This window comes from Arachis hypogaea, chromosome 18 (assembly GCF_003086295.3).
Source record: "Arachis hypogaea cultivar Tifrunner chromosome 18, arahy.Tifrunner.gnm2.J5K5, whole genome shotgun sequence".
Lineage (NCBI taxonomy): Eukaryota > Viridiplantae > Streptophyta > Magnoliopsida > Fabales > Fabaceae > Arachis > Arachis hypogaea.
The window spans coordinates 96258800-96285529 of NC_092053.1; the positions used below are offsets into that span (position 1 = coordinate 96258800).

Consider the following 26730-nt stretch of genomic DNA (forward strand, 5'->3'; position numbering starts at 1 on the left):
ATTTTAAACATTTATTAAATATTTTTTATATATCTTATATTCATTAAGAATAGTAAACAGTAAATTGAATAATCAATATGAAAACGTTTAAAACGTTTACCATACAAAAGAGAAGAGAGTCAAGAGACACAAAATCTACATTCAGATAATTTTGAAGTGATGTGATTGTAGTTAATCATTATATATACAGTACGATTTAACACGCCTGATAAATGAGGAACACGATATTATTATATAAACATATAAAGAAAGCTCTGTTTGCATTCATCACCTACATAAATGCTTGATTTTGCTGCCAAGTGCCAACAAGCAAAACACACAATAAAAGTCACCAAAAAAAAAAAAAAACACACAATAATAATCCACTCACAAAAAAAAAAAAATCTTTACAGTTATAATGGATCTTTCAATTATACTTGCTTCTTCAACTCCATCTATGTCCACCAAAATGTTGCTTCATCCTCCGAGGAGAAACTCATCGTCATTCCTAGCAAACAAGAAATTCAGAGTCCCTCCCCCAACTCAATGCAATATTAATGCATCAAATAAAGTTTCTGATAATAGCCAAGCAATTGTTCGTCGATCTGAGAACTTTTTTCAACCTTCTATTTGGCATTATGATTATATCCAGTCATTGAGTAGTGAATATAAGGTATGGTTTCATACTTCAAGAAATTAACGCTAATATTAGAGAAAAAATAGTTAAATATTTAATTTAATATTCATAATTTTATATATATAATATTTATAATTATATATTTATTAATTTATAATATACAATTATTTTAATAATAATAGATAAATATTAAATAAGATAATTTTTTATTATTTAGATTATTTTTTATTATTTTTTAAATATTATTAGAAATTAAATACATACATGATTTATTTTGTAATAAGACAGTTAAATATATGTGATTTATTGATTTAATGCCGGCCAAAAAAGCACTAAAAACTAATTAATCAATGTGGTCAAATTATCAATAATGCAGGGAGATGTGTACGTAGAGAAAAGCCAAATGCTAAGGGAGGAAGTAAGAATGATGCTTTTCAAAGCGGAAAATAGTGTTGATCAACTTGAGCTTATTGATGTCTTGCAAAGACTTGGAGTGGCCTATCATTTTAATAATGAAATAAGGAACATGTTGGACAATATTTACAACATGATGGATAACTCAAAGAAGGATAAGAATTTATATGCTACAGCACTTGGGTTCAGACTCTTAAGGCAACATGGTTATGATGTATCAACAGGTTTTTTCTTTCTCTTTTGTTAATAGTGATGGCTAGACACTCCCTTATGAATTTATACATACATTATATTCATGGTTTTAAATTGCAGACCATAATTATAAATACAGAAAATATAAGAAATTAATTTTTAGTCAATATTAACTAATTTTTTAGTCAATATTTGAAACATTTAGAATCTAACATTGAGCGTTTAATTATGATGATTAAGGATCTAGAGTTTTAGATAAAATAATTTTTAAAAAGTTAATTGATATTGACAAAAAAATTTAATTTTCTAAAATTATATATATATTTGATTTATTAATATTCATAATTTTAGTCCCTTCAAAATTTGTGTGTAGTAGGATCAAAAACAAATTAATATCTTCAATTTTTCAAAGATCAAAACTAAAAAAATTATTTATAGCGTAAAAAGAAGTATATTTCTATATGAACTAAAAATTTATTTAATTTTTTTAATGGATATTGTAGATATGTTTCTGAGCTTTCAAGATGAAATGGGCAACTTCAGTCAACACTCATCAATTGATGTTGAGGGAATGCTATCACTTTATGAAGCCTCATTTCTTTCATTCGAAAATGAAACTATATTGGATGAAGCTAAAGATTTCACCTCAAAATATCTCAAAGAATATTTGAGCAAGAATAATGATGAAAGTAATGATCATCATGACCATTACTTATCACTCCTAATTAATCAAGCTTTGGAGCTTCCATTACATTGGAGAATTCCTAGATGGGAGGCTCAACGGTTCATTAATGCATATGAACAAAAGAAAAACATGAATCCACTTTTACTTCAGTTAGCTAAATTGGATTTCAACATTCTTCAGACAATATACCAAGAGGAACTCAAAGTCTCATCAGGGTATGATTAATATAGACTTCAATTTTTAGTATAAATTGATAAATAAAGATACATATTAACTAGAATTTGTGTATATTTATAGATATGCTTTCGGATCAAGATCTTCTAAAATAAGAAAATTGATAAAATAGTAAATTAAAGAATTAATCATTCTTAAATTAAGATAGTAAAATACACATTTCATAAAAATTATAACATTAATGATGATTAATTTTTTATTTTATTACTTCACAAATTTTTTTACTTTAAAAGATCTAAATTATATGCATTCACATATTTACTAATTAAATAATTAACTACTAAAATATTAAATTTTTCATAATAACATAATAAACTTACAATACATTAATAATCAAATTTGTTTGCATACGCAGTAGCATAATAAAAATAAAAAAACTATATATTATACGTAACATTAAAAAATAATTATTAAATTAATTATTATATTATTTATGTAAAAATATATTTATTTTATATATATATATATATATATATATATATATATATATATATATATATATATATGACTAATTTTTAAAATATACGCAGCAAAATTATAAAAAAAAATTTATGAGATGTCAAATATATATTTTTGTATACAATAGTTGATTAATAGCTAATTTATAACGTATATGCAGTATAATTGATTTATGAGTATCATATAGTTTAAATTAATTCTTAGGGATAATATAAGAATAGAAAAAGAAAATCTACTATTTTAAAAAAGGGAGCAAAACTGATGAAATGATGGTTTTAGTGGAATTAAAATTGTTTTAAAAAATAATAGAAAAATATCCGAATTTATTATTTTTAATTAATAATTAATTATTAATATTTAAAAATATAGGATAAAATATATTATTAGATTAATAGATTATGAAAATTGAGTTAATAATTAATTAATGATCAAAAATAATAAATTTTAATAATTTTTTTAAAAAAATTTATTAAAATAATTAGTATTTCTTTCTCCCTCACAACCACTCTGCATCCTAGTCACTTCGTGCTTGTATATATAAGTGGTAATGACTAACGATTGTGATGATCTTTTTCTAGCAAACTCAATCATTATTGGTGCATCTATCTTTAGTTTATTAGAAAATATATTTGGTGCTTTAACACTGTTTAATCTTCAATCATTTTGTTCTATATTATTAACTTATCTTTATCTCTATAATTGATTTAGATAAGTGCTGTCCAGTATGAAAAAATTATTGTTGAATATTATATTACACAAGTAGAATTTTTTTTAAATAGGACAGAATAACTACTTTTCATGCTTTTATTAGAGGAATGTGGAACAGTTTTTCAATAAAATATACATATTTTCTTTACATCATGACTATTATTTTATATATGAAAAAGTACATAATGAGTGATTATTAGATCAAAAGGTGATAATTACAAACTAATAAAAAAAATTGGCAAATTGGTTCTTAATATTTTAGAATATTAAACAAATTAATTTTAATAAAAAAATAAAAAAGAATTTAGTCTCTAATATTATTTTTTTTTTTGAAAAGTGACACTACTTTTTTCTAAAGATAGTATGGATAATAGATTAAATTGTCTAAAATTATAAAAGATAAAGGAATAATTTGTCAAATATTCTAAAATATTAGGAACCAATTTGTCATTCTTTTCATTAATTTGTCCAAACCAAAAATTATGAGAGAGACCAATTTAATAATATAAATATTCCAATTAAACTTCCTAATACTAATGCCAAAACCTTTGTTGTTGTTTTTAAAGATGGTGGAAGAACACTGGGCTTGGTGACAAGTTAAGCTTTGCAAGAGATAGGATGGTAGAGAATTACATTTGGACTGTTGGAAACAATTTTGAGCCACAGTTTGCGAATTTAAGAACGGTCATAACAAAGGTCAATGCCCTAATCACCACCATTGATGATGTTTATGATGTCTATGGAACCTTCGAAGAGTTGGAGCTTTTTACAGATGCAATTGAAAGGTTAGCAATGATTATTATTACTCAGTCATATCTTTTGGCGTAGCTACTAACAACCTTAGATTATTTGAAATTTTTACAATAGAAATTAAATAAAATGCTTATAACTTTGTTATTTCAGATGGGATCCATTTACCATTGATAATCTCCCAGATTACATGAAATTGTGCTTCCTAGCACTTTATAACTTTGTGAATGAGTTGGCATATGAAATTTTCAAAGATCATGGCTACAATGTCACTCCATACCTACAGAAATCGGTAAGCTATTAATTAGTTATTACCATCCCTATTAGTTTTCTATTAGTTTCAAATTTTTGTTTTTCCAATTTGCTGAATTAAGTTTCAAAATGATTCTTAAAAATTGGTTGCATATATTAAGATAGTCTCTAAATCTCAATTACATCAATTATATATCTAAATTTGACAAAGTATACAACATTAATTCCTAATAACGTAATGTATTATCACTTGAGGAAAAAGTCACACATCAGATATAAGTCATAAAACATAATGTGAATCCTATACATCATTCCTTCCTTTTCTATTGGATGTTTTAACTTTTTACTTACTATATATATGTATAGTGACACCAAAAAGTAGCTCAAAGAATATTTCTAGAAATAAATATTGCACATAACTTATTCATAGTGTATGTGTGAACTAATTGAAATTTTAAAATTTTCAGTGGATAGATCTATGCAAATCATATTTTATTGAAAAAAAGTGGAATCATAGTGGATATACTCCAAGCTTCGAAGAATACATAGAGAATGCATGGGTCTCCATAAGTGCACCTGTTATACTTGTTCACACTTATGTTCTGATTCCACAATCATTTAGAGAAGACGAATTGCTTCAGTACTCTGACGTCATCAAATATTCATCAATGATTTTACGCCTTGCTAATGACCAGGGAACATATGAGGTATATCCTTAATTAATTCTTTGCTATATATATCTCTCAATCATGTTCTTTACATAATTCTTAAACCGTGTCAAACAATAAGTGAACGTCTAAGACCAAATAGTTACAAAAACAAGATAAAAAAAATAATATAAGTTAACACACACATGTCATTTATTCCCAAATAACATAGTATTTTTTTTTTTCATTTTTCTTGGTGAAATCTATTAGTTTTTATTACGTAGCTCTTGAATTAATAACCGGACTAATTATTTGACTAGACCTAAAAATTAAAGTTCACAAAATAAGAGTCGTTTAGTTTCTCAAAAAGGAAAACTTTTGCAATCCATCTCACCGACACACACTATTGTACGGTTTTTTTTTTTTTTAGACAAATTATACCCTAACACACGGACCCTCTTTTTTCCCTCCGCATGTGTTTTATAACCATTTTTCAGTCTCAATTAGGATTTAAATTACACCCTAACACACTATTGCACTTTAGTTTGCACATCGGGTTGGAAGTCCCCGAACTGCTTCCCATCGCGTGAGGCTGGACCGAGCTATTTTCGAATTGGACTTGGCACACTCAATTTGTCTCTAATTTAAAATTAAAAAAAAATTAAATAATTATTTTATTTATTTAAAAAAAATTTAATTCGTTTTAGAAAATGTTCTTTTAAACTATGCCAATAAATTCTATGTTTTGTTTTCCTTGACAGCGTGAGAATGAGACTGGTGACTTCATTAAGTCAATTCAATGTTTGATGAACGAAAATGAAGTTTCTGAAACAGATGCACGTGAGCGCATAAAATCCATGTTAAGCATAGTATGGAAGAAGATGAACAAAACAGCTCATGATTCTTCTTTGTCTAAGCGCTTCAAAGAAATTGCTATGAACCTTGGAAGAATGGCACTATGCATGTACCAACATGGAGATGGCCATAGCATTCAATATTCTCAAATCAAGAATCGCATATTATCATTACTTATTCAACCCATTCAGGATAATATATATGTATGAAGGACATGCAAAAAAGTAATTATAAATTTCATAGGTGAATAATTATATAACATTATCTAGAATGACATTTTCATGTTATTTCAAAATCTGAGTGCTATATATGTATATCCATTTGCTATTGAAATAAATAAAGAGACGAGCATGAGCAGTTGTTCCTCCATCATATGTTGGTATAATTTGGCAATACAATTTCTTTTTCTATAATTTCTCCAAGTTAGTTAATGAGTTACATTCATATACGTAGGATTGTTTTATATAAATAAATTAAATATTTATTTATTAAAGTATATAATTATAAAAAAATTATATTCTTACGGTTGAGTATACTACAAACCTGATAAATATATACATATCTCGTTTATACTTTAAATAAAATAATTAAAAAATTAATTGTCCATATTTTATTTGCAAACGAGATAGGTAGAATTCAAAATAAATTTTGTTCTCACTATAAACGAAATATCTGTATATTTATAGTAATTGCATTATCGTTTGGATCAATTTAAGAGATATAATAAATCAACAATGTTATGTCCATACTAAAAATCAACCACCATATCAATCGCTATCGGTAATATTAGAAAGACAAAAAAAAAGCAGTCAAAACTTGTCTTATTTAACATTCATTAATTGCTTTAAATAAGGCAAGCTCTAGCTGATTTTAGCTAAATTTTTTTAGTTACCAAATATTTTTGAGTCGCTATATATTTATCTATAAATATATGTAGTTTAATTTATTTTTTATGTGTATTTTAATTTTAATGTGTATTTTATATTAATTACTGATTTTAGTATACACCTTAACATGATTGATAATAAATATATATTATTATTATTTAAATTATATTATTTAAGGGTAAATCACGCTTTTAAATTGATTTGCTTTCAATATTACTAGATTATCTTATTTTAATTTTTGTTTTCAAATTATCTTTTTATATAAATTGATGTAACTTAAAACGATTTAAGATAAATTGATTTACAATATCTTACTAAATCGTTGTAACATAAATTGATTTAGTAGGAAAACAACTTTATATAATAATTCAGTTTATCTTGAATAATTGATTTACTAGGGCCAGAAAACGTGGATAAATTAATTTAACTTAAACCAATTTACTGAGTCACCACTTCTACATAAATCATTTTTACTTAAAACAATTTACAAGAACCAGTCGTATATATAAATTAGTGAAATCGCATTGTGTATGATAAAAATAGAATTTTGTCACGCTTTTAAAGTGTGTCAAAAAATACAAAAAAGTATAGCGATAATTTTTTGCCATGTTTTTTGAGCTATCGGTACGCTTTTGAAAAGAACACATTTGTAAATGTACCGGTTGCTCTATCACCACGCTTTTGTTGATCTATTGGTACACTTTATATTTTGCCACACTTTATCAATTGCCATGCTTATATATAACCCTATAGCCATGCTTTTAAAACGTGACTATTGGGTTAGTTTTGGCTACACTTCAAAAGCGTGCCAATAGAAAAAGATACAGCTATGATTTCTTAAACATACCTAAATTTGAATCTATTGCCATGCTTTTAAAGCGTGACTATATCCTTATTAAAAAAATCCTAGTATCTGCTTTTACATGTATTCTAATGTACTCCAAAAACAATAAAAAAATATTGACAAAAAACTGTGAATATTATTTAAAAAAATTAATCAATAAAAATTAGTATTGCATTAGTAGAATTCAAACCAAATTAACTATATCGATCTCTTATAACCAAAGTAGTTATAAGCATGTAAAATTAATAAAATTCTCAAACATGTCTCTCCTATAAAGTGGTAAAAGAATAAAAGTTGAGTTATACATATTTTCCTGAACCATACTCCGTAAATATCTTTATTTCCTCCTCCACTTCAAATATCATAAATGTCACGTGAGGAACTGCCATTGTTGTCTTTCAGCTCTGTATTTGTATTATGCTTCACTAAACACTCAGATATTACTTCTCGTTCATAGACAACAGCGTAATGCAGTGGTGTTTGTTTATCATTATCCTTATAAAATTACAAAACACATGACAATATAAGCAAAATTTCAACTTCAACATTGGAAAAATAACTAAAATGCATAGAACGGTTTTCTACTGCACATGCTAAACTGAGAGTTAGAGTTAAGCAACTATTGTAATAAGGAATAATAACTTAATTTAACATTCAAGCTAACTTCCATCATGTTTCCATTCCAGAAAAATATTGTCAATACCTCTAAAATTATAAAGTATATAGATTAGCTCAAATATCTTAAGTACTTAAATTGGAATATTTTGAATTGTAATATATGAAATACCTTGGCATTAATATCAGCATTCCTGCTAATAAGCAACTCTGTGACATTAAGGTGGCCATGATCCACAGCCCAGTGTAATGGTGTCCGACTTTCAGTTTCTATAAATACTCTCATTAATCAAATATTGAGAAAGAGAAAGTATAATAGCAAAATAAATGATTTGATATAGTGTTGTAACATAGAAAAATAATCTAAAAGATCCTTTATGTTTATAGAAAACTGATGGTTAAATCATTGTGGATTTACCTTCAAAAGTGGAACTGGGGGTTTGTCTTCACCAGGCTGAGGATGCCACTCAAAAAGCACTTGCTTCTCGTTAATTGTGTCATGAATATACGGATACATATTCATTGCCGTTCTTGAATGAAAATCTCCTCCGGCTTCAAAGGCTTCCAACAAGCTCTTACAGTTAGCAAGATGTGCAAGAATCCTAAGATCCAACTAAAAAAAGAGAGAAAGAGAAACTTACATCAGCTTAATGAATTTTCTTCTTGTTTTGTTGAATTATAATGAGAACATAAACTACTAACCTAACCGTAATCAACAACTATGAGAGAATTCCCAAGAGCAGCTATGAATGCTTGACGAATTTTGTAACGACCCTTTTCCAGAGCGGGTTGATTCTGGTTACGAATTATATGTCATTCGGATTAAACATGTTGCATTAAGAAAGCCAATTATCAAACTAATTCTAAGCTTAACTTATTGTAATAAATTTGCTGAGAATGCAACAAAAGCGAATAGGCGAACAGCTAAGCTTTGTCCCACTAGGTGATATCATCAAACAATGCTAAAACGACCTATCATATATACAGTATAAAACATTAAAAAAAATCTTGTAAATCTAGGGAGTTAGAAGAATGTGCAGACTTGGCCTTCTTGCTGATAAGCATCCAGCTTCTTGATAAACCACTATTTTATGGTTTACATTGTGTTTAATTGAATGATTTCATCAAGTCTTCACTCACTTATTCATACTAATTGCATGATTTTACAATTCCTTCCTAATATTATTTTATGGTTGAAAACTTGCCTCCTAGAGATCTTTAATTAGTATATTTTAATTCTCCTTTATACCATTCGATGTCGTGATCTGTGTGTTAAGTGTTTTAGGCTTTATAGGATAGGAATGGCTTAGAAAATGGAGAGGAAGCTTGCAAAAATGGAAGAAACACAAGAAACTAAGGAGATGATCAGTGAACACTGACACACGCGCATGGCTCACGCGACCGCGCGGAATGGAAAAATTGCAGCGACGCATGCGCATGCCTGACGCGTACGCGCGGATTGGAATCTGTACAAATGACGCAAATGCGTGGATGACGCGTACGCATGACAAGGAAAATCGCTGAATGACGCGAACGCGTGGACGACGCGTACGCGTGACCTGCGCGATCTGCAGAATTAACAGAAAATGCTGGGGGCAATTTTGGGCCGCGTTTTGACCCAGTTTTCGGCCTAGAAACACAGAATAAAGCCAGAGAACATGCAGAGACTCAACACACATCTTAGACATAATAGATATACAATTTTAGATACATTAGGATTACTTTTATTTTTAGATCTGAATCTGGAGAGAAACTACTTTCCCTTTAGGTTCACTTTACATTCATTGCTTTTGCCCTCAGATATTGAAGAGTCATTACCTCCGTTGAAGACATTAATCTAGTTTGTTTCTTTACTTACTCTTTTATTTATTTATAACATATTCTTAATTCTTGCTTAAGGTAGTAATTGGATTATTTTCATGAATTGTTAGTAAAGATGATTACTTTTACTTTTAATAAATTTTGAAGTTTTATTTTATTTAATTTATCATGTCTTCTTCTTATATTTTTCTGAGTATTATATTCATGTCAATGGAGTAGATTCCCAAACTTGACATGGGGGTTGATTAGGAGGAGACACTTGAGTTGGAAGGGTTAAGTGTTGGTTAATTTGGAAGTTGTTGGCTAGTTCTATATTTACTAACGCTAGACCTTCCCAAGGGAGAGGACTAGGATTTGCGAATAAGGATTAGCTCAATCACTTGACTTTCCTTTATTTAGTAAGGGTTAACTAAGTGAAACAACAACCTTTTTGATACTACACTTAAGAGATCCCAACAAGGATAATGTAACACCATACCATACAAAGTCTTATGCTTAAGTCATAATTCAGAGATGGCAAGGTATTACGACCTCTAAAACAAAAATTTAGTACGTATAGTAGTATGAATAATTGATTATAACTAGGAGCCTTTGTAGAAAAAGGGGGTAAACAAAAACCGTAACTCGAACGGGCAACACTTCGATCGATAACGTAACGAACCGGGATAAGCTAACGCGAGATCATATATATAAAGAGTGTCAAAAACAAGAATATCAAGACTCAAAACCCGGCTGCGAAGAGAACCGGTCCGAGCATAGCAATATATACATATGATAAAATAAGGAAACCCCAAAGGAAACCCAAAGGGACACAAATACAGAAAACCTATTCTCCAAAAATCCCCTCTAGAAGGAGTCATCACAGTTTGTATTATTTAATGGAGATAAAAGTATCTAAGCAAGATATATAACCCAAAACAGAGTCCCGAGAACAAAGGATCTTCGCTAATCCAGAAGTCTCCAACATGCCTCAAAGAGAAGCCTCGCGTCCTGCATCTGAAAACCACAAAATTCGCATGGGTGAGAACCAGAGGTCCCCAGCACAGTAACAACTTCCACATATATAATACATAATAATAGAGGAAAGCCGAAGGCAATCCTAGAGCTTCCTCCAGATAATATCAAAGCTTATAAACAAGCTAAACCGTAACTGGCAACTGACTAAAGATTCTTCAGTCTAACTAATACTTCCCTTTCCAATTCCTTCAGACCTCCCAACCACCAGCAGGAGTATAATATAGCAAACACAGTTATATCAGACAAGAGATTTACAAATAGGAACAGATAAGGCATTTAGACAATTAGCAAGTAATATGCAGTCAAATAGGCAATCTCAAACAATTCATGTAGTATGCTTATGATGCATGCCTGTCCCTAGTGGCTGATGATATCATCTGTCGGTTATAGAGCCAACCCGACAAGTCCTGGTAGCTAATCATTGGATTGTCCCTCTGTCGTGCATCCCCAACTCGAGTTATACTCATCATAAACTTGATCATAAACATGAACCATATCCATCACCCTCACTGGTGAATATTTACGGGGGCGAGCTCATCCGGGCCTTTCACAGTGCCCGGCCACACTTACGACATAGGGTCAAAAGAGCTTCGAGTCTCAACCTGGAGCACGTGGTGGCTAGCCACTGCTACTACCCAGGGAAACCCTCATCTCCAATGGTGGAAGTGCCAACATTCACAATTCATTCAACAGCATATATGCATTTATACTTAGCCATAAACATGGCTCCGCCGCCACATGGCATAATCCAGCCATCCGGCTCACGGTTAAATCCATAACCAGCCAATTCATTAACAATTACGGCCATTCGGCCCATGGCATAACAAGCACTTCCACCGCCATCCTCCACATCTCACATAATCATATTTGATCCTCATGGATCATTCATTTTTCCCTTGCTTCACTCGCAAGTTACCACATTCACTAGCCCTTTTCCTCATGCTAGGCATATCATAATGATTTAAGACATAAGTGGTGAGATTGGAGGCTTAGAAGTATGAAGTTTGGCTTTTAAAACTCAAAAATCAACTTTGGGATGAAAATAGGGCCACGCGTACGTGCACTCCACGCGCACGCGTGGATGATGCTTTCTCGAAGAACGGCGCATACGCGCCAAGTGCGCCTACGCGCGAGGGGTCATTCTGCTAAAAATTTTCTAAGTTAAAAGCTGCAGAATTCACAGATTCAACCCCCAATCTTCCGACGGTCATAACTCTCTCATTTTAAATCATTTTTCACCCGTTCTTCGAACGGCATGGACATCCCGGATCCAATTTCATTTCTAAACAGATTTGGTACAAATCAAAGATCCGTAGTCCAAGTTATGTCCCGTCAAAGTATGCCCAAAAACCATATTTTCATTCAAAACCACAAAGTGCCATTTTCAAAACAAGCCACTTTCAACTCTTTTCAAAATCAATTAAAACATGCCAATTTCATCCCTTTTATTTGAAATCAATCAAAGTGTACCAAATTCAACAACAAGCCATCCTCAACTCACGCATTGACATTTTACCAAAATTCTCAAAACTACCTCCAACCATTTTAACACTTCTCAATCAAAAGGCCAAAGGATAAACACAATATTATGTCATACATCCTTCTCATCCCAATTTCTAACAATATCAATTTCCAATCAACCATCATTACACATAATCATCATACTCACCAACAATATGTTACCACCCATCAATTCAACCTCAATCATTCATCAAGCATATATCACAACATGCATTTTCTCACATATCACACAATCAAGGCATCAATATTCATAATCACACATATGATCACATCATATATCTCAACCATTCCACAACATCATCAATTCAATGCCTATCTTAGGGCCTCTAGCCTAAGTATTTCCTACCACATTACATATTAGATACGGGAAACCGAAACCATACCTTAGCCAATTTCCCAAGCTCAACCGGAGCACTTCCAAACCACTTGTCCACAAGCTCTCAAGGTATCAACACCTCCAAGAACAGATTTTATCACACAAAACCCTCTTCCAAGCTTTCCAAAATCACCAATCAAGCTCCAATATTCACATATACACAACCTAAGCCACAATCATCATACCCATACACAACATCTCAATGCCCAAACCTCATAGAACAACAAATTACACTAGGGTTGAGAATCTTACCACACCCAAGGTCCAAAGAGACAAGATTAACCTTCTCCTTCAAGAGAGTTGGGTCCTATAACATCAAAGAACCCAAAATCTCAACATTTTTACTCATGAAACTCGAAATCAAGGGCTGGAATTTCGAACAGTAAAACGTAGCTTACCTCAAGATTAATTGTATGGGTTTTGTAGAGCTCTCCGCGGTGAACGCGTGGCCGCAAATGGAGCGGCAATCGGAGCTCTAGATCAAAAGTTATGGTGGTTTGAAGATCAAGTGAGAGATAGAACTTGAGAGAGTGTTCTTCCCTCCATGGCCTCTCTTTTTCAGCGTGTATTAGTGTTGTGTGAGGAGAAAGAGTGCTGAAAACTAGGGTTTTGGTTTAGTTATGTTGGGCCAAGGGCCCACTTTGGGTCCGGTTGGACCGGTTTGGCCCGTTCGGTCCAATCTTGGTCCGATTTCCATAAAATTGGTACCGAAATTCTCGTCTCAATTTCCTCTATCATATTAAGCCATAAAAATATCATTTTTGGCTTTCTAGAATAAATTCTCATATATGGGTTAATTAGCCGTTAATTAACCGGGTCTTACATTCTACCCACCTAATTGGGAATTTTGCCCACAAAATTCAAATTCAAATTCAATTACCTGAGAATAAGTGCGGATAATCCGTTCGCATCTCCGACTCAAGTTCCCAAGTGTGTTCCTCAACACCGCCTCAACTCCAAGCCACTTTGACTAATGAAACCTCTTTTCCACGCAACCGTTTGATACTAGTATCATCAATTCTGACTGGAGCCACTGGAAGCGTCAAATCTTCTCTTAACTGAACCGATTCGGGTTCTAACACATGGCTAGCATCAGGAGTGTACTTTCGAAGCTGCGACACGTGAAATACGTCGTGCAGGTTTGAAAGATGGGGTGGTAGAGCCACCCGATACGCCACCGGCCCAATCCTCTCCAAGATCTGAAATGGACCAATGTATCGAGGATTCAACTTCTTTGCTTTAATCGCTCTACCTACTCCTGTGGTCGGAGTAACTTTCAGGAAAACATGATTTCCTGCCTCAAATTCTAAGGGCTTCCGCCTTTGATCGGCGTAACTCTTTTGACGACTCTGCGCCGTAAGCATCCTATCTCGGATTTTCTTGACTTGTTCAGTGGTCTCAGCTATCATTTCCGGCCCCAACAAGCCTTTCTCTCCAGCTTCATACCAACATAGTGGAGATTGACATTTTCTCCCATACAAAGCCTCATACGGAGCCATTCCGATGCTCGCATGGTAACTATTATTGTATGCAAACTCTACTAACGGCATATACCGATCCCAACTCGCTGGTTGGTCCAAAACACAAGCTCTCAACATATCCTCTAGTGTTTGGATCGTCCTCTCGGATTGACCATCTGTTTGAGGATGGTACGCTGTACTCAAGCTTAATCGAGTTCCAAAAGCTTTCTGAAATGCACCCCAGAACCTCGAAGTGAAACGAGGATCTCTATCAGAGATTATAGTAGCAGGTACACCATGGAGTCTCACAATCTCCTTTATGTATAACCGAGCTAGCTCCTCAAGGGTGTAAGTCATCCGAACGGGTAAAAAGTGAGCTGACTTCGTCAGTCGGTCCACGATCACCCAGATAGCATCAAAACCAGTCCTAGTCCATGGCAATCCCGACACAAAGTCCATTGCAATACTTTCCCACTTCCATTGCGGAACCTCTAAGGGTTGCAACATCCTGGAAGGTCTTTGATGTTCAATCTTTACCTTTTGACAAGTTAAGCACTTTGAAACATATTCCGCCACATCATTCTTCATACTCGGCCACCAAAACATCGCCTTTAAATCATGGTACATCTTAGTACTCCCCGGGTGAATGGAGAATCCGCTTTTGTGTGCCTCCTTTAAGATATCTTGTCTCAAAGTGCCAACATCCGGCACAATGATCCTACCCTTGAATCTCCATAACCCATCTTTTTCTTCCGACACTCTCCACTGTTTTCCTTGCTCGATAGCCGGTAACACCTTCCATAACGCTTCATCATTTTCATGAGCCTTTAGGAGTTCGGACTTAAAGTCACTCGAGATTTCTAATCGGCTCAAACACAAGGTTCCAGATACTTCTCGAGCACCAATTTTTAGACTCTCGAATCCCTTGAGCAACTTCTCCTCTTGAAGCATCATCCAAGATGCATATAACGACTTTCGACTTAACGCATCCGCTACTATATTCGCCTTTCCAGGATGGTAATTTAACTCAAAGTCATAGTCTTTCAACAATCCCATCCACCTCCTTTGCCTCATATTAAGCTCTTTCTGATCAAAGAGGTATTTCAAGCTCTTGTGATCGGAGAAGACTTGGAACTTAACCCCATAGAGATAATGCCTCCACACCTTCAAGGCAAACACAACCGCAGCGAGTTCCAAATCGTGCGTAGGATAACTAACTTCGTGAGGTCTCAACTGTCGTGAGGCATACGCCACCACATTATGATGCTGCATCAGCACGCACCCTAGGCCCTTTAACGATGCATCACAATACACCTCAAAAAGCTCGTTCGGCTCAGGTAACACTAACACAGGTGCAGTGGTCAACTTTTTCTTCAATGTCTGAAAGCTCTCCTCGCACTCAGGAGTCCAAACAAACGGAGTGTCTTTGCGAGTTAACTTTGTCAATGGCAAAGCTAATTGCGAAAAGCCTTTGATGAACCTTCGGTAATAGCCAGCTAAACCCAGAAAACTCCTTATCTCAGTTACTGTGGTTGGTTGCTTCCAATCCATCACAGCTTCTACCTTGGTTGGATCTACGGCTATTCCCTTCTTACTCACCACGTGACCCAAAAACTTCACCTCACTCTTCCAGAACTCACACTTAGACAGTTTCGCATAGAGTTTCTTCTCCTTTAAAATCTGCAACACGGTCCGCAAGTGTTCCGCATGCTCTTCTTCAGTCTTGGAGTAAATTAGTATATCGTCAATGAAGACAACCACGAATTTATCCAGAAACGGACGGAACACTCTATTCATGTAATCCATGAATACTGCAGGAGCGTTCGTCAACCCAAAGGATATTACAGTGTACTCGTAATGACCATAACGAGTTCTGAAAGCGGTCTTAGGGATATCCTCACCCCTCACCCTTATCTGGTGATAACCGGATCGCAAATCGATCTTAGAGAAAACCTCAGCTCCTTGTAACTGATCCATGAGATCATCAATCCTCGGCAATGGGTACTTATTCTTTATGGTGACCTTGTTCAGCTGCCTGTAATCCACACAGAGTCGCATACTTCCATCTTTCTTCTTTACCAGTAACACTGGAGCACCCCACGGGGAAACACTTGGTCGGATAAAGTTCTTACCCAACAATTCCTCTAACTGAGACTTTAGCTCGGCCATCTCTAACGGTGACATCCTATAAGGAGCACTTGAGATTGGTCCCGCCCCAGGCACCAATTCAATAGCAAACTCGACCTCTCGGTTAGGTGGATATTCCTCAATATCATCGGGAAACACTTCCGGAAACTCACACACTACCGGAATCTGATCCAACCTTTGATCATCACCCGAAACACCCGCGGTTAACAACAGGATACCCTGACATTTGGTTCCAAAACAGTTCACCATCATTGAATTCAAGTAATAATTATTCACCACAACCGGCCCTTCTGTATCCTCCGGCATAAAGTACACCGACTTGGTAGAACAATCAAGCAGGACATGGTTTTCGGATAACCAGTCCAATCCCAAGATAAGATCAAGACCGATCATCGGTAAGCAGATTAGATTATGGACAAAATCACGCTGCTTGAACCTAAACGAAACTTTCGGGCATCCTAGTCTAGTTACCATGGCTTCATGGGTAGCATTATACACTTTTAAGTCATAACCTAAGGTTACGATCTTCAACCCTAACTCATGGGCTTTCTCAAATGCAATGAATGAATGCGATGCTCCCGAATCAAATAAAGCATTTAAAGTTTGACCAGCCATTTCACAGTTACCTCGAATGAGTGTCTCGGATCCCTCTGCACCCACAGCTGAGGTGGTGAACACCCGACCAGTCTGTTGTGCTTTCCCAGCACCTTGCTTTTGCTTCTCTGGACAACTTGCGGCTTTATGCCCCGCCTTTCCACAATTGTAGCACAAACCCCATCCGGCCTTGCATGGTACTCCCGGATGGTGACTCCCACACCTAGTACAAGCTTGATCATTCTGAGGCTGCTTCCCAAACCTTTTCCCTTGGGAGTAGTTGTTGTTGGGCCTCCTAAAAGAACCTCCCCTCTTGAAAGGCGGACCTCTAGGTGCAAAGCTCTTCCCTCGGTTCAGTAAAAATGATCCTTTGTGACTTCCTTTCTCAGCGGTTGCCTTCTTCACACACTCTTCAGTAACCCTACACTTGTTCACCAACTCGAAGAAAGTCCTAATCTCCATTGGTCCCACTGAACTGAAAATATCGTTCCGGAGTCCTTCTTCGTACTTAACACACTTCCATTCCTCATATTCCACCGGAGTCCCTTGACACATACGAGAGAATCTGAACAGCTCCTCAAACTTGTCAGTATACTCAGATACGGACATAATACCCTGCTTCAGCTGCAACAATTCAAGCTCCTTGGCCGTCCTAGCAGAAGTCGGAAAGTACTTCTTATAGAACTCCTCTTGGAAGACATTCCAGGTGATATAATCATCACCCTACTGCAGGAGGCGTCGGATTCCTTGCCACCAATGCGACGCTTCCCCAGTGAGCAAATAGGTAGCGAACTCTACACGCTGCCCTTCAGGTACCACCTGCGCTTACAGTGCTCGTTCCATGGCTTGAAACCACGTATCGGCTTCAGTCGGGCTAGTAGTTCCCTTGAACTTCGGTGGATTAACCTTCAAAAAGTTCTCCAGTGTCATCGGACCCTGAACTCCACCTCCATCATTACCATGGTTGTTCATCTGTTGACCAAGAGCCTCAGCAGTGGCTTGCATAGCAGCAGCCATGTTCTCCAACGCAGTCATAAAGTTCACCGGGTCATTAGGATTAGTCTCCGACGCACGAGCATTCGTATGTCCTCTCCCACGGCCTCTACCGCGTCCACGAGACGCCATTTGGTTCCTATACACACCAAACAATCAATATTAAGTTGATCAGTCTCAATATCGGAAGTCTAGTGCTTCAAAGTCCCAAATGCATGCTCATGAACATTTATGCCAATTATATCAAGCAGATATACTAGTAGCACATAACACACACACAGAGAATGCACAGAAGCATAGTCAGTCCATTCCTCAGGCTCTACAGGAACGAACTGCTCTGATACCATAATATAACACCCTACCATACAAAGTCTTATGCTTAAGTAATAATTTAGAGATGGCAAGGTATTACGACCTCTAAAACAAAAATTTAGTACGTATAGTAGTATGAATAATTGATTATAACTAGGAGCCTTTGTAGAAAAAGGGGGTAAACAAAAATAGTAACTCGAACGGGCAACACTCCGATCGATAACGTAACGAACCGGGATAAGCTAACGCGAGATCATATATATAAAGAGTGTCAAAAACAAGAATATCAAGACTCAAAACCCGGCTGCGAAGAGAACCGGTCCGAGCATAGCAATATATACATATGATAAAATAAGGAAACCCCAAAGGAAACCCAAAGGGACACAAATACAGAAAACCTATTCTCCAAAAATCCCCTCTAGAAGGAGTCATCACAGTTTGTATTATTTAATGGAGATAAAAGTATCTAAACAAGATATATAACAAAAAACAGAGTCCCGAGAACAAAGGATCTTCGCTAATCCAGAAGTCTCCAGCATGCCTCAACGAGAAGCCTCGCGTCCTGCATCTGAAAACCACAAAATCCGCATGGGTGAGAACCAGAGGTCCCCAGCACAGTAACAACTTCCACATATATAATACATAATAATAGAGGAAAGCCGAAGGCAATCCTAGAGCTTCCTCCAGATAATATCAAAGCTTATAAACAAGCTAAACCGTAACTGGCAACTGACTAAAGATTCTTCAGTCTAACTAATACTTCCCTTTCCAATTCCTTCAGACCTCCCAACCACCAGCAGGAGTATAATATAGCAAACACAGTTATATCAGACAAGAGATTTACAAATAGGAACAGATAAGGCATTTAGACAATTAGCAAGTAATATGCAGTCAAATAGGCAATCTCAAACAATTCATGTAGTATGCTTATGATGCATGCCTGTCCCTAGTGGCTGGTGATATCATCTGTCGGTTATAGAGCCAACCCGACAAGTCCTGGTAGCTAATCATTGGACTGTCCCTCTGTCGTGCATCCCCAACTCGAGTTATACTCATCATAAACTTGATCATAAACATGATCCATATCCATCACCCTCACTGGTGAATATTTACGGGGGCGAGCTCATCCGGGCCTTTCACAGTGCCCGGCCACACTTACGACATAGGGTCAAAAGAGCTTCGAGTCTCAACCTGGAGCACGTGGTGGCTAGCCACTGCTACTACCCAGGGAAACCCTCATCTCCAATGGTGGAAGTGCCAACATTCACAATTCATTCAACAGCATATATGCATTTATACTTAGCCATAAACATGGCTCCGCCGCCACATGGCATAATCCAGCCATCCGGCTCACGGTTAAATCCATAACCAGCCAATTCATTAACAATTACGGCCATTCGGCCCATGGCATAACAAGCACTTCCACCGCCATCCTTCACATCTCACATAATCATCTTTGATCCTCATGGATCATTCATTTTCCCTTGCTTCACTCGCAAGTTACCACATTCACTAGCCCTTTTCCTCATGCTAGGCATATCATAATGATTTAAGACATAAGTGGTGAGATTGGAGGCTTAGAAGTATGAAGTTTGGCTTTTAAAACTCAAAAATCAACTTTGGGATGAAAACAGGGCCACGCGTACACGCACTCCACGCGCACGCGTGGATGATGCTTTCTCGAAGAACGGCGCATACGCGCCAAGTGCGCCTACGCGCGAGGGGTCATTCTGCTAAAAATTTTCTAAGTTAAAAGCTGCAGAATTCACAGATTCAACCCCCAATCTTCCGACGGTCATAACTCTCTCATTTTAAATCATTTTTCACCCGTTCTTCGAACGACATGGACATCCCGGATCCAATTTCATTTTTAAACAGATTTGGCACAAATCAAAGATCCGTAGTCCAAGTTATGTCCCATCAAAGTATGCCCAAAAACCATATTTTCATTCAAAACCACAAAGTGCCATTTTCAAAACAAGCCACTTTCAACTCTTTTCAAAATCAATTAAAACATGCCAATTTCATCCCTTTTATTTGAAATCAATCAAAGTGTACCAAATTCAACAACAAGCCATCCTCAACTCACGCATTGACAATTTACCAAAATTCTCAAAACTACCTCCAACCATTTTAACACTTCTCAATTAAAAGGCCAAAGGATAAACACAATATTATGTCATACATCCTTCTCATCCCAATTTCTAACAATATCAATTTCCAATCAACCATCATTACACATAATCATCATACTAACCAACAATATGGCACCACCCATCAATTCAACCTCAATCATTCATCAAGCATATATCACAACATGCATTTTCTCACATATCACACAATCAAGGCATCAATATTCATAATCACACATATGATCACATCATATATCTCAACCATTCCACAACATCATCAATTCAATGCCTATCTTAGGGCCTCTAGCCTAAGTATTTCCTACCACATTACATATTAGATACGGGAAACCGAAACCATACTTTAGCCAATTTCCCAAGCTCAACCGGAGCACTTCCAAACCACTTGTCCACAAGCTCTCAAGGTATCAACACCTCCAAGAACAGATTTTATCACACAAAACCCTCTTCCAAGCTTTCCAAAATCACCAATCAAGCTCCAATATTCACATATACACAACCTAAGCCACAATCATCATACCCATACACAACATCTCAATGCCCAAACCTCATAGAACAACAAATTACACTAGGGTTGAGAATCTTACCACACCCAAGGTCCAAAGAGATAAGATTAACCTTCTCCTTCAAGAGAGTTGGGTCCTATAACATCAAAGAACCCAAAATCTCAACATTTTTACTCATGAAACTCCAAATCAAGGGCTGGAATTTCGAACAGTAAAACGTGGCTTACCTTAAGATTAATTGTATGGGTTTTGTAGAGCTTTCCGCGGTGAACGCGTGGCCGCAAACGGAGCGGCAATCGGAGCTCTAGATCAAAAGTTATGGTGGTTTGAAGATCAAGTGAGAGATAGAACTTGAGAGAGTGTTCTTCCCTCCATGGCCTCTCTTTTTCAGCGTGTATTAGTGTGTGTGAGGAGAGAGAGTGCTGAAAACTAGGGTTTTGGTTTAGTTATGTTGGGCCAAGGGCCCACTTTGGGTCCGGTTGGACCGGTTTGGCCCGTTCGGTCCAATCTTGGTCCGATTTCCATAAAATTGGTACCGAAATTCTCGTCTCAATTTCCTCTATCATATTAAGCCATAAAAATATCATTTTTGGCTTTCTAGAATAAATTCTCATATATGGGTTAATTAGCCGTTAATTAACCGGGTCTTACAGATAGAACTTCCAATTAATCATTCCCCCAGTCAAGGCTTTTTATTAAAATATTAATAATAATAATTCTTAGTTTTATTGCTTTAATTTATAATTACTTGATTGCTCATTATCCAAACTCAACTTCTCTCGGAAAATTCCTAATTAATAAATTAGTACCCTTTCTTGCAACTCGTTGGGAGACGACTTGGGACTCATACTCTCAGTATTTTTATTTCTAAATTTCGTGACAACGTTTCTAAATTGACAAAGTGGATCTTAGCTGGTTAAGAACTATACTTTCAACGCATTCTCTATATTGATTTCTTAATTAGCCGACCTCTGCCCTACCATCAGTTTTTGGCGCCGTTGCCAGGGAGTTGCAATAGTGTGCTAGATTATTAATTAGTGTACATATTTTTACTTTATTTGCATATTTTATTTTATTTCCATGAGCTATATGTTTCTTTCATTGAATGACACGTTCACTGCCTGATCCTAGCTTAGCCGCATTTGATCCTGAAATTGAAAGAACTCTTTCACGTATTAGGCGAGCTCGGCGCAGGATAGCCTCTGAGGGTGGTGAAGTGATTGTTATCGATTCACCAGTCTCATATGAGGATGAATCTGAACTGTCATCTGAGAGCGAAACAAGCTCCTTTACTACTGATTTAGTTGATTCTCGTGCAGATAGAATGGCAGAACCTAGGAGGATTACTCTCTAGGAAGCTGGAGTCCCAGATTTTACACTACAGCCATATCAAGTGCATCATCCAACTCTGGCTGCAGATTTTGAACTAAAAACTGCACTAATCAACTTGATTTCCAAGTTTCATGGCTTACCTGCTCAGGAGCCTATCAAGCACCTAAGGAATTTTCAGACAGCTTGTTCTACTATTAGGCGTAATGGTGTAGATGAAACTTCTATTCTGTTAACCGCCTTCCCATTTTCTCGAGGGAAAGGCGAGGGAGTGGTACTACTCCCAACCTGAAGCAACTGTTACCAACTGGGATACGCTCAGGAGAGAATTTTTGGAAAAATATTTTCCAGTTGAAGTCACAGATAGACTGAGGAAAGAGATCTCCTGCATTGTTCAAGGAGAATCAGAGACTCTTTATGAGTACTGGAAGCGCTTTAAGAACCTTCTAGACGCATTTTTCCATCACATGATTGACAGACTGGTGTTGATCAGCTACTTCACACAAGGCATGAAGCCTCAGGATAAAACTATACTGGACGGTGCTAGTAATGGTTCTATGAAAAAGTACAAGACCGCAGATGAAGCATGGCAACTGATCAGTGACTTAGCTGAGTCCACTAGGAATCACAGGCACAGGCACAACCACTCAAAACCTATTACAGAGGTTTCCTCTAGCATTGAGACTATCGCTCTTACGTAGAGTATATGTGAAATGACCAACCTACTGAAGCAAATGCAGTTGAACCAACAACAACAAACTTAGCCTCACCCACCACAACAGAGCCAACAGTTAGTCCCACAAAGAGTATGCGAAATCTGTGCTGATTATAGTAATTATACTGATGAATGTCTGCAGTTCCAACAAGAAGACAACACTGTGGCAGCTACTCATAACTTCTATGACCATCCGAATCAAGGATACAATCAACAAGGCGGCAATTACAACTAAGGTGGAAACTATAACCAAGGATGGCAAGACAACTCCAACCAAGGTTGGAGGAATAATTCCAACCATGGCTGGAGGAACAACTATAACAGAGGAGTAGAGATAATAATGGAAAGCAGAAGTGGAATAACAACAACAGACAGCAGAATCAGAACCAGCCTTACAGAGCACCTCACCTAAGACAATCTCAAGGATCCCAGCATAACCAACAACAAGTTCCTCAGATCACCTATCCAAATTCCTCATCAAATGACAAGATACTTCGTTCTCTTACACAAGTACAACAAGACATGCAGACGCAGCTAAACTCTACTTTAAATGGTCTGAATGCCACTTTACAAGCTTTTGCCTCCAGGATAGATTCATTACCTAATTCCACTAACCAACCTTTAAGCTCCAGTGGAATTCCTTCTCAACCCTTAATTACCTAACCCCTATGGGTGGCATCAATGCCATCACCTTGAGGTCTGGAACCACACTACCAGAGAGGAACCATGAGGAGCCAAGCCCAATAGTACACGCCCCAGCTGAGGATGTGATAGAAGTAGAAGATGCTGAAATGGAAGATGCTGAAGAAGAAGATAAGGTACAAGAAAAGGTTAAAGAAGAAGTAGCTCCGCAAAGGAATGGACCACCAAAGGATACAGAAGCTGTACAAGACGCCATTCCTATCCCCTTTCCACACCTTGCAAAGAAATCCAGAAAGCAGATGGAACTTGATCCCAAAATGGTAGAAATTTTCAAAAGGTTGAGGTAACTGTTCCCCTTTTTGATGTCATTCAGTAGGTGCCTAATACGCAAAGTTTCTAAAGGATTTATGCATTCATAAAGATAAAATTAATGAGTTAGAACTACTCCTTTAGGTAGTTCTATATCTGCTTTAATGGGAGGTATACCTGAAAATATAGTGATCCAGGTCCATGCATGGTAAACTGTACCATTGGAGGTGTAATATTTTCTGACTGCATGTGTGACTTAGGAGCGTGTGTTATGCCATTGTCTATATATGATACTTTGAGTCTCCTCCCTTAAAAAGGTCGGCAGCTCATTTGTGTTAGCAGATAAAAGCATTATTACAGCAGTTGGAATTGCTGAAGATGTATTAGTGACATTAAGGGGCTCACATTTCTATTGACTTCTATATCCTGGAAATGCCCCCTAATGACTCAGGAAGACCATCGTCAATCCTGCTTGGAAGACCATTCCTGAAGACTTCAAAGTTCAAGCTGGATGCATTCTCAGGAACTTACTCCTTTGAAATAGATGGCAGAGCAGTGAGTTTCAGTTTAAATGAAGCTATGAAGCACCCTCTGAAAGATATTCTATCTTCCAGTGCGATATCATTGATGAAACTGTAGCTGAAGTTCACCAAGAAGAATAGAAGAGAAACACATGGAGCAAGGTCCAAGTGTGGGACACCCTCTGAACACAATGAGGATCCTTTACCATTATCATTAGCTCAAGATGATCAGAGCCTAGCCAAGAGCCTAAATCAGAATTAAAGCCCCTTCCTCCATACCTCAAGTATGCTTACCTGAGGATAATAAGAAGTTCCTAGTTATCATTGCAAGGGAACTCACTTCTCACAAGAAGAGCAACTGCTCAGTGTGCTGAGAAAACATAAGAAAGCAATTGGATGGAGCTTGGTGGATATAGTAGGCATCAGTCCTCAAGTTTGGACAGAATATATTTAGAAGAGGGAGCAAAGCCTGTCCATCAGCCTCAAAGAAGATTGAATCCCATCATCTTAGAAGTTGTCAAGAAAGAAGTAACCAGACTACTTGAAGCAGATATCATTTACCCCATCTCAGATAGTGAATGGGTCAGTTCAGTACAAGTGGTGCCCAAGAAGTCTGGAGTCACAACAATAAAGAATGAGCATGGAGAGCTCCTGACAACTAGAGTGCAGAATTCATGGAGGGTTTGCATTGACTATAGGCGTCTCAACCAAGCCACTCGCAAGGATCACTATCCCTTGCCATTTATTGATCAGATGCTTGATCGCCTGTCAGGTAAATCCCATTATTGCTTTTTAGATGTTATACAGGTTAATTTCAAATTCATATAGCTCCTGAAGATCAGGAGAAGACTACTTTTACATGTCCTTTGGAACGTATGCATACAAAAGGAGCCTTTTGGCTTATGTAATACATCTGCTACTTTCTAAAGATGCATGATGAGCATCTTTCATATCTTGTTGAGAATTGTATGGAAGTTTTTATGGATGATTTTAGCGTATATGGTGATTCATTAGCCTTTGCTTGGATAGTTTGTCTAGAATATTAGACAGGTGTGTTAGTACAAATCTTGTATTGAATTTTGAAAATGTCATTTTATGGTAAAACAAGGAATTGTACTAGGACATATTATGTCTAATACTTGTATTTCAGTAGATCCAGCAAAGGTAGATGTCATTTCTAGTTTACCTTACCCCTCCTCTGTGAGGGAAGTCCATTCGTTTCTTGGCCACGTAGGTTTTTACAGGAGATTCATTAAGGACTTCAGCAAGGTAGCATTGCCTTTATCCAGATTGCTGCAGAAAGATATTGAGTTCGAGTTCAGTGAAGATTGCATGAAAGCGTTTGATAAGCTAAAGATCGCCCTAACTCAAGCCCCGATTGTGAGAGGACCAGACTGGAGCCAGCCATTTGAAATTATGTGTGATGCCTCCAACCATGCAGTAGGAGCGGCATTGGCTCAGCGCGAAGGTAAAGACCCTTTTGTAATTGCTTATGCATCTAAGACTTTAGATGCTACTCAGTCTAATTACACTACTATGAAAAAGAGCTTCTAGCTATTGTTTTGCTCTGGATAAATTTCGAGCCTATTACTGTACTAAGGTAGTAGTATACTCAAACCATACAGCTCTAAAATATTTATAGCTAAAAAAGAGTCCAAACAAGGTAATATGTTGGATACTGTTGCTGCAGAATTTGATTTAGAAATTAAGGATAGGAGTGCGTAACCAGAATTTCGTGGCAGACCCTTGAGTCGCCTTGAGCACATTAAGCATGACTCCACCCCTATCAATGATACTTTCCCATTTGATAGTTTGTATGTAGTATCTGAATAGTTCCTTGGTAGCACCTGTAGCTAATTATCTAGTTAGCCATACTTTCCCTCCAATTTTACTAAGCATCAAATGGACAAGCTGAAAAGCGAGTCTAAATATTTATATGGGAGGACCCAATCTATGGAGTGTGGTGCTGACCAGGTAATTAGAAGATGTGTACCACAATCAGAATTCCAGTCCATTTTAGAGGCATGCCACTCTTCTGAGAGTGGAGACATTTTGGCCCTCAAAGAACAGCTAGAAAAATCTTAGACTGTGGATTCTGGTGGCTACTCTTTTTAGAGATGCTGCTGAATTTTCTAAATCTTGTTCCCATGCCAAAGGT

At 36.4% G+C, this 26730-nt stretch overlaps 1 protein-coding gene across 1 annotated transcript; it reads left to right on the forward strand.

Moving 5' to 3' along the window:
• The first annotated feature begins 214 nt into the window (after nt 1-214).
• On the forward strand, nt 215-6184 carry LOC112772670 (terpene synthase 10). Its single transcript, XM_025817640.2, has 7 exons — nt 215-652; nt 993-1254; nt 1726-2122; nt 3875-4093; nt 4212-4350; nt 4778-5017; nt 5719-6184. Exons 1-7 carry the CDS (start codon nt 398-400, stop codon nt 6019-6021), a joined length of 1815 nt encoding a protein of 604 aa, XP_025673425.1. The 5' UTR covers nt 215-397; the 3' UTR covers nt 6022-6184.
• The last annotated feature ends 20546 nt before the right edge of the window (nt 6185-26730 follow it).